The sequence below is a fragment of the Eumetopias jubatus genome, unplaced genomic scaffold (genome assembly GCF_037043125.1).
Source record: "Eumetopias jubatus isolate StellerSeaLion01/CBP00866 unplaced genomic scaffold, mEumJub1_p1.0 scaffold_16, whole genome shotgun sequence".
Lineage (NCBI taxonomy): Eukaryota > Metazoa > Chordata > Mammalia > Carnivora > Otariidae > Eumetopias > Eumetopias jubatus.
Genome location: NW_028274822.1, coordinates 50,702,056 through 50,711,668, shown reverse-complemented (window position 1 = coordinate 50,711,668; position 9,613 = coordinate 50,702,056). Strand labels below are relative to the sequence as shown.

The 9,613-nt window shown below is 41.4% G+C and overlaps 1 protein-coding gene across 1 annotated transcript; it reads right to left on the bottom strand.

Moving 5' to 3' along the window:
* Positions 1–6,288: 6,288 nt before the first annotated feature.
* Positions 6,289–6,819, bottom strand: CETN1 (centrin 1). The gene has a single exon (XM_028094505.2). It carries the CDS (start codon positions 6,805–6,807, stop codon positions 6,289–6,291), a length of 519 nt encoding a protein of 172 aa, XP_027950306.1. The 5' UTR covers positions 6,808–6,819.
* Positions 6,820–9,613: the final 2,794 nt, after the last annotated feature.

Sequence of the window (9,613 nt, the reverse complement as noted above, 5' to 3'; positions counted from 1 at the left end):
AGCATTATTTGAAAATGGTCTTGAATTTGTCATAAGCATATATTGTAAAGTCTAGGATAATCACTAAATTTAAAAAGAACATGAGTATAATTGATACACTAATACGGAAGATAAAATGGAATCATAAAATTCTCAGTTAAAACCAGAGAAGGCAGAAAAAGAAGGGAAGAAAAAGAATGAATGAACGAACAGGGGCAATGAATAGAAAATAGTAACACATGTAGGAGATACTAATCCAACTAAACCAATAATAACTTTAAAAGTGAGTGTTCTAAATATACTAATTAACAGAGACTGGCAAGAGTGGATAGAAAAACAATACCCAACTATATGCTGTCTATAAAAAAAAAACCCACTTTAAAAATAAAGACACAGATTAAAAGTAAAGAGATGCAGAAATATATACCATGCTAACACTAATCAAAAGAAAGTGGGAGTAGCTATATTAATTTCAGACAAGAAAAGGAAAATGATCATGGATAAAGAGGGACATTACATAATGATAAAAGGTCAATTTCTAAGAAGGCATGAAAATTCTTACTATGTATGTGCCTAAAAATAGAACATCAAAATGTGAGGCAAAAACTGATAGAACTGCAAGGGGAGACAGATGAATCCACTATTATAGTTGGAGACTGGCACCCTTCTATTAGAAACGGATAGATCCAGGAGGCAGAAAATCAGTAAGGACATAGCTGAACTCAACAGCGCCATCAATCTACTGGGTGTAATTGACATCTGCAGAATACTTCATTTGACAGTAAGAAATTATACATTCTTCTCAAACTCAAACAGAACATACGCTAAGATAGATTACATTAAGGGCCATACAACACAGCACATTAAAAGAATAGATCTCATATAAAGTATGCTCTCATACCACAGGGAATTAAATTAGAAAAAAAGAACAGAAGCATAGCTGGAAAATCACAAAGTAGTTGAGATTAAATAATAGATTTCTAAATAGCAGATGGGCCAAAGAATTCTCAAGAAAAATTAAAACATACCTGGAACTAAATAAAAACGCAATTGGGTGGCTGGGTGGCTCAGGTGGTTAAGCATCTGCCTTCAGCTCAGGTCATGATCCCAGAGTCCTGGGATCGAGTCCCGCATCGGGCTCCCTGCTCCTTGGGAGCCTGCTTCTCCCTCTGCTTCTCTCTCTCTCTCTCCCTCTGTCTCTCATGAATAAATAAATAAATAAAATCTTTAAAAAAAAATGCAATTGCAACCTATCAAAATGAGGGAGATAAGACCAGAGCAATGCTTAGAGAGAAACTTATGGCATCCAATGCATATATTAGAAAAGAAGAAAGATTTAAAAACAATAATATAATCTGTTGCTTTAGGAAACTAGAAAAAGAAGGGGTATGTCTGGGATCAGGCACAAGCAGGGCCAAAGGGCCCAAGGAGGCTGCATGAGAAGGAAGTCCCCCATGTCATCCACCAAGTTGCACCAGAGCCTTTCCCTCAGCTCCTGCCTATGACCACATGGGAACTGGGGGTCCCTTATGACCAGCTGTTGGAAGAAAAAAAGGCTGAATTTGGTTCAAGGATAGGTCAGCTTGGTATAATGAACTATGATACAATGCAGCACTACTCAAAGGTGGTTCAGAAAGATATCAGTGAGAAGGGAGGTCCTCCCAAAGGATAGAATTTCTGGTAGTGCGCTTAGTCTTCCATTTTGTGTAGAAAGAGAAGTGGCCTAGGATTAGAATATATGCGGACTCACAGAGTGGTGACCAACCAGTTCGCTGATTTTTTAGTGCCCTGAAAAAGGAAACATCAGGGCTAAATATCACTCACCTATCTGAGAGTGCCAATCATAGAAGAGACACCAAACAACTAAGAAGACAGGATGACTTGGTCAGTTGACATCAGTCTGCCTCTGTCTTGGCTGCCCAAGTGCTGGCACAATAGGCACATGAAAGGAGTAGTCATTGTGGCAGAGATAGAAACTATGCACAAGCCCAACAGCATAGCTGCTGACAAATACAGAACAGCACTGCTCTCAAGGAGATGAACTGGCCTCTTAATGTTAAGTAGTCTAATTGGATCCCTTCTACTCTGGAAAGACCAGTCACTCACCTTGATTGGACTGGACACATATGTCAGTCACGAGTTTGCCTTCGCTTGCAGAGCTTCAGCCAACACCATATCTGGGTATTTATCCTACCGGCATGGGATCCCACATAATATTACATTGGACCAAGGGACCCACTCCACAGGAAAGGAGGTGCAGTGACCAGTGATGATGATCAGCAGTGCAGAAGTAGGCATATAGCCACAGAATCTAGTGGTCCAGAATCGAGTTGTTGAAAGCTTCTACAAGCTTTATTGCTGATAGAACAAAGGAAAAGGCTGTTGGAGATGCCTTTTAGGGACCAGCTTGGACATTATAACCAATGAAGATGGGGTACCATCCTCCAGGATGCAGCATATGCTCTAAATAAATGACCCATTATATGCTGTGATATCTCTTAAGCAGAATGCATGGGTCCAATAAACCAAGAGTGGAAGTAGTTCTCACCTTAATCCCCATTCATTTGCTCTTTAATTTGTGCTTCTCATCCCCACAACCTTGGATAATGTGTATTTAGAGATCTTGGTTTCGACAGGGGGACAGCTAACACCAGTGGGCACAGCAACAAAACTATTAAATTTCTGTGTGCCACCCAATCATGGTAGGTTCCTCATGCCAAGAGGGCAATAGTCAAGTAAAGGAATTGCCATCCATACATAAGTAAGGGATCTTGGTCATCAAGCTGCAGGAAGAACATGGAAAGAATATGTTTGGTACCCAGGTATTGCACTTGGTGCCCTTTCACTCATTTGTTGAGGGTGAGGGGAATCTAGATTGGATAGGAGGGAGCTAAGTACTATCTGTGGCCTCGAGATCAGCTTCTGCAGCCGGGGCTGTAGTTTGCCCCTCTAATCTTCCTTTTGTAAGATTCTCTCAGGAAGAAAGATCCATGTGACTCTTGAATTTGCTTCTCCCAGAACTTACAGAAGGCTAGTGGATCTAAGTGGTGTAAGGGGTAGACTGCAGTGGAAGCCGTGGGGCACTGCCTACGTCTCCCCTCTGGCCTTGCACTTTGGAACTGACGTCCCATCCCTCCAGGTGCTGAGAGTGTGGACAGCTAGTGGTTTGCAAATTCTCCCTCCCAGTGGTTACCCTTGGCCGAGGAGGGCCACCTTGCTCAGGGTCATACCACTCTTTGGGGGAAATGGCCTGTCAATTAGTGAAAAGTTTTAAAAGCCCAACTTTCTTGTCCCAATTTGAGGCATCTCTGCAGGGTCATCCTCACTCCAGAACTCCTCGGGGGATCATCTGAGTCCTTTGTTGTGACCGCATCACAGCCCAACTTCTCTCTCTGCCCAGTCCTGGTTTCTTCCTTCCTCCATACATGAGAACACACTTGAATAAACTTCCTGCTCGTAAATCTCAGATTCCGAGGCTACTTCCCATGAAAACTAACCTGCAACAATCTAAAGAGTTGGAACGATTCCTTCCAACATCTTCTTAAACATAACTAAGATGTCTTTAAGGTGGGGGGAGCCTTTTACTGTTCTCTGCTTATTTGGGGCATTCACTTTCTTGATATATTTTTTTAAAGATTTATTTATTTATTTATTGTTTTTTAGAGGAGGGGCAGGGGCAGAGGGAGAGGGAGAGAATCCCCAAGCAGACTCCCCACTGAGCAGGGACCCCCTATGTGGGACTTGATCCCCGGACCCAGAGATCACAACCTGAGCTGAAATCAAGAGTCAGATGCTTAACCAACTGAGCCACTCAGGTGCCCCACGTTCTTGATATTATTACAACTTTAATACAATCATATTTTCATCCTTGGCTCTAAGCTCTGCTTTTCATGTTACATTTGTCATTAGAAAGAAAGGGCTTATCCATGAGGTCTCTCAACAGGTCACATGGGTTTCTTTGGTCTGCTTCCTGCTTCTTTACTGGGGCCATTTGTGATAGCCCAGTGGAAATTACTTTCTTAGTTCTTCCCAACATATACAGCTGTGCTTCCCCATATGCAAAAAGATAGCTATAAGTTTTCTTTGAATTTCTTGTATTTTACTTTTGTAAACACTAGGCCATATGTAAAGACTAAGACCCAGCCAGACATATATGATTAACTGCTCTTAAAATTCAAATTCAAGTATCAGTCTGGGCCTGCTCTTATCCCCCTTTCCCATCTTTCCCCTCATCCTCTGAAGTATGAACCAGTTGAGAAGCAAGACTAATAGTTCGTTGTGAAATTCTTCCTTAGCAGTAAATGGGATTCAGAAATATTCTAGAGCTCCTTTCCCTTGTGTGGGATGGATTGTGCCCTCAGGGCAACCCTTTAAGTACTGGGCTACAGCCTCCACAGTTGACCCCAGGGCATTTGGGCAGCCTGACTGCTGGGCTTCAGCCCAGGTTCCTGGTTTTCACTTCTATATCCTCTGTTGGGACAGGAGCTAAGATTGAACCTAGTCCAGTTGGCTGAGGCTCTGACCCTTTTGCTTAGTTTCTGCCAACTTTTTTTGTTTCTGGTATTTCTACCTTGACCCATATGTAGATCCTTGGGCCAAGATTCCGGTCAACAGGATGCCAGGAAGTCTTGCTTCCCAGAATGCCATACACTTCCCCTTGCCCTCAGATCAGGCCCTTCAGACTGATGCTGGCCCAAATTGCAGCTGTATCCCCTACAACTGCACCTGTATCCACACTAAGACCCTGAACCTGAACTGTTAGCATTTGCAGCCTGGGTGAATTCCCCTGCCCTGTGCCAGCCACCTCAGCAAAATTCTTTCTTACAGCGAATGCCCACATACCCATCACTTCAGCTAGTACTACTGCTTTGACAAATTAGTCCCTGTTAATGAGAATTAAGCTCAGAGTAGTAGTTTCCCTGATTAGATCCACCACCCTCTGAAGGGTAAAATTGCTGGCAAAGCAAGTGAAAAATTTTCCAGAATTTCAGCATTTATTTTAATGGAACTTTGTATGAAGATTTAATTTAGGTTTAGTTGTGACCAAAATATCTTGCCTGTTTAATAGTTTTGTTGCCTATTATCAAAACATTAGTCTAGGCTCCATCTTAGCAGATAGATTATATTATCTTCCCACAATTATATTATTTAAATTTTCTCTAATTTCAGATTTATAGATATTCAAAAGGGTAGCTTTCTTATTTCAAAATAAGAAAGGCTTAATTTAGAACAGAGAACAAGTAATATCAACACACACAGAAGCCACAGTGAAATAGTGTCCTGGGATTATAAAGTAGAGAACCACTTACATGCCAAATGCTCTGGCATCGACTATACACCAGAGGGGGAAAATCAAGTATTAAGAACTAAGATAGTCTAAGAATTAGCATGTAGATACTGGCTTGTAATAAAGCAATAATAAAATGAAGGTTATTATAATACAGTGGAACTAAAATGCTAGCTGATCTTTCCAAGGACAGGTAAGTAGCTTAAAATGAATTCTATTTTTTACAGTTTCCTAAACGAAGATCTACATTTGTAAGATATTTACTCAAAATCATTAGTTAGCTTAATCTCTAAGCAAATTATTCTTTGCTTGGGCCAATATTAAATTAAATTTTATTTTGTAGCCCAGGTATACATCTGGCCCTGGATAATATACAGTGGATGAGTTATACACAAAAGAAGAATCATTTGTATGGATGTAGTCAGAGAATAGACAAAACTGCAAAATTTACCACCACCCAACTACAAGCTTATACTTTAGGACAGCGCCTTTCCTGAGCCTAGTAAGTGGCTGCACTGTTCTCCTTCTCTCCCTAATATTCTCTCCCTAATATTCAGTTAAATGAAAAGTAATGGCTAGGATGACCCGCAGGCCAATTCCACCTCATCATGCTAAAATAATGACTTGAATTTAAGGAATAATATGTGAAGCAAGATAATGTAAGACCACCAAAGAAGTGACAAGGGAATCGCATGGCTGTTCGTCCCAAGAAGCCAGCCTACCTTCCTTCAGTTCAATGGTTGTCCACCAAAGCAGGGCAGGTGAGCGAGGGGACTGAAGCATCGGGTCTTTATTCAACCTAAAGTACTCCAGGTCTGCTTTTGAGAATTAAAAACCAAAACTCACATTAAAAGCATCTTTAAAATTCTATAATTGAGCCAGAGATTTGGAAATAGAAGTATCTAAATAAATTGGGGGTAAGAGGATAGTGCTGTCCTCTAACTCAAGGTTTCACAAAATGGAAGCAGGGAACCCAGCAAGTCACTCGACTTGTCTACACATGCTTGCAGAAGAAAGTGACTTTAATACAAGTTGGTCTTTTTCATGATCCGAAGAAATTCTTCCTCGTTCACTTCACCATCTCCATCTCGATCGGCTTCATCTATCATTTCCTGCAGCTCCTCGTCGGTGAGGTTTTCCCCTAACTCGTTGGCCACGCGCTTTAGGTTTTTAAAAGAGATCTTCCCAGTTTCATCATCATCAAAGAGCCTGAAAGCCTTCAGGATTTCTTCTTTGGTGTCTTTCTCGGCCATCTTCTGAGTCATTACGGCCAAGAAGTCATTGAAGCTGATTTTCCCTGTGCCTTCCTTGTCCACCTCGGTGATCATCTTCTTCATCTCTTCCTTCCTGGGTTCAAAGCCCAGCGCTCTCATGGCCACCTTCAGCTCCTTCACGTCAATGGTCCCACTTCCATCGGCATCGAAGAGGTCAAATGCTTCGCGAACTTCTTGCTTCTGATCTTCAGTGAGTTCAGGCTTAGGGCCCACCTTTCTTTTCTGGCTGGTAGAGGCCACATTTAACTTCTTAAAGCTGGAAGCCATATTCCTTTGGCGGTTGTTACCTTTAACGGTGCCACCGCAGCCACAGCGCTTGCGCAGGGTGACCTCACCTGGAGCACAGGCGCACGGCCTCTCCCCGTTCATTCCCAAAGCTTTCCCTCGTGGTCTCCCAGTGAGACCTGCCTCACTAAGCCCGCCATGTCTACGAGGCTTTATTGACGTTATAATCCACGGTTCCCTCGATTCCAGTTTCCACGAGCTGAGACGTGGGTTGGCAAGAAGTGACTGTAGCCACAGTTGTCTTCCATAATGCATTGCCTCTTGCTGTTCTGTCCAGGCCATTTGCCAGCATCCAGACGACCAGGTTTATAGGGTTATTTGGAAGTCCTTCTTCTCTCCTTTTCTATGCAAATTAAAACAATCAAGCAAAAAAACAAAACAAAAAATAAAAACCCTCTTGGAGTTAAAAACAAAACAAAACAAAAAGTCCCTCTTAGTCTGAAGTTACCTAAGGCTAAATTTAGGATAATCAAGATGGAGCTTGATCCCTTGGCATTAAATGTGGGGAAGAAGGAGAGTGAATATTAAGTCACAGCATGTGTTCAACTTGACATAAATGGAAAACAGATAAAATGGAAAAAGTTATGTATAAAATTTGTAGAAGTTTGTCTTCTGACATTACACTCAACAATAATAAAACTTCACTGGCTTATTCAGCATATGCCGAAATATGAAATATAATATCGAAATGTATGATTTACTTTCAGTGTTTCAATTTTACATACTCAGTGTAATTACACTCGAATAACAGTCTTAATTTCATTCACTAGGCTTTTCGTTTGGAAAGGGGTTGAAATACTACTTTCTGGTATTTTTTAAAGACTCTAGCAGCATATTATTACTCTCACTGTTTATGATCTAGTCGGGGCTGTGCTGAAACCCCCACTCTCATCGCCCTGCTTTGGCAGTGGAAATGGGAGCGTATGATGCAGTACATGTTGGGACTAAAAACTGCCTCCTGAGAACAAAGAGGCAAGAGAAAAATGGGAGGTTTTTAAGTGAAAAGAAAGGAAAGAGTCATCAAGTAAGCCCATAAAAGGAATTGCTTTTAAAATTGCTGTATGTTTCTTTAAATATTTTTTGAAGATCTGACATTTTAGCATTCTTTTCCCCCCAAACCTCAACTTATTAGTACTTGATCCGTTACAAAGAAGGCACTTTGAAAAGTTTTTATTGAAGAGTTTTTGTATCCCCAGTATCTAGAACAGTACTTGACACATAGTAGGTAGATTAATAAATATTTGTTGACTAAGTGAATGAGAGTTACTATTGGTTTTAAAATACTTCTGAATTGTCCAAATAAAACCAACAACCTCCCTCCCCCCCAGATTAAATTATGCTGGGAGTGTTTTACAAATTCAGTGTTTTGTTTTGTTTTTTTAAATTAGTGACCAGATATTGTTTACATGATCTGTTTAATACCTAGATCTTACTACTGCCCCAATTGATATGTGACATAATGGACAGAGGGCCTGAGTATAGGGTTTCTAAAAGTCAGGGAAACTTACCTCTGGCACCTCCCACCTCTTGCCTCCCAGCACTTGTCACAGTGTCAACCCAAAGTAGACTTGGCAAGTAGACACTGCCATTGCCCATCTTTCAACACTGCAAATCCTTCTGTTTTCTTAACCAGGTCAAAAAGCCTGGGATCTTATCCCAACCCCATGCCTTGTTATCTCTGTGATTCGAGAAAGTCACTTAACCTCCCAGACTCAGTTGAGACATTTGCAGAGTAGACATAATAATATAGCTTCCTAATAGGGCTCCTGTGCATGTTCAGTGAGCTACTCCAGGAATTGTTCCCTAGTGGGGACCAAACAGGGCTGGGTAATTGTTAGTTGAATCTGGATTTTTCCTAGACATTGTGCATTTCTTTTGACATCCGCTCCTCTGCCCAAATTCAAGCCAAGCTATGATGTGTTGGGAAAAACTGAAGGATAGAAGCTGCCTTATATAGAGCTACATTTGGGCCAAGCTGAGCTCAAAGCAAAACGGTTGTCATAGTTTCCAGATGTGTGCAATCAGCAGTCACAACTAGGGGCCACCAAGAGCACCCTTCATAGAAAACAGTGCCCTCAGCCAGAGTCAGCTGTTGGTGGGGAGTTACTTTATGTTCATAATCTGTAATCTGATTTAAAAAGGGAAGGGAAACGTACATGGATTGTATGCTTAGCGTTGCGCTTGCTCCTTGCATTTGGTCTCATTAAATCCTTGCCATCATTTCCCCACTCTGCAGATGAAGAAAAATGAGGCCCAGGAGAGGTCGGTAACATATCCAGTGGTACACAGCCAATAAATGGTGGCTCTGGGATTTAAAACCTTGGCCTGTCCGAGTCCAATGCTGAGGCTTTGTTCACCACAGTGTGCTGCCTTCTCTAAAAATTGAGATTATTACCAAGATGTAGTATTGCTGGGAATATATGATCCTGCTTTTCTTCCCTAAATGTATCAATAATTAAGCATCTTGCCCAGAAAGATTTAACAAGATTTTGTAGGATCTCAGATGGGGTCTCATTCTGGGGTAGGCCAATGAGAAAAAGAGCAATATGCCTGGTATTTACATTTATTTTTCCATTCTGCCTCATTCCATTCCTTGCTTTCAGCTCCTGGTACAAGGTAGTGAGAAGTAGCCTGGGCAAAGTGCTTTCAGTTGTCATTAGTGAGAGTCTACATAGTGCTTATGAAAATCAGCTTCATTGCCTTCAAGTCATGTTTTAAGTTCTAATGAGACCGACATGAAGTAAATGAGATGTCCTGGAAAATCAATGGATAAGAGTGGTTTGGCTTT

What these genes read in the sequence shown, in the direction of transcription:
- CETN1 (XM_028094505.2), bottom strand. Translation starts at nt 6,807, where the DNA reads ATGGCTTCCAGCTTTAAGAAGTTAAATGTGGCCTCTACCAGCCAGAAA.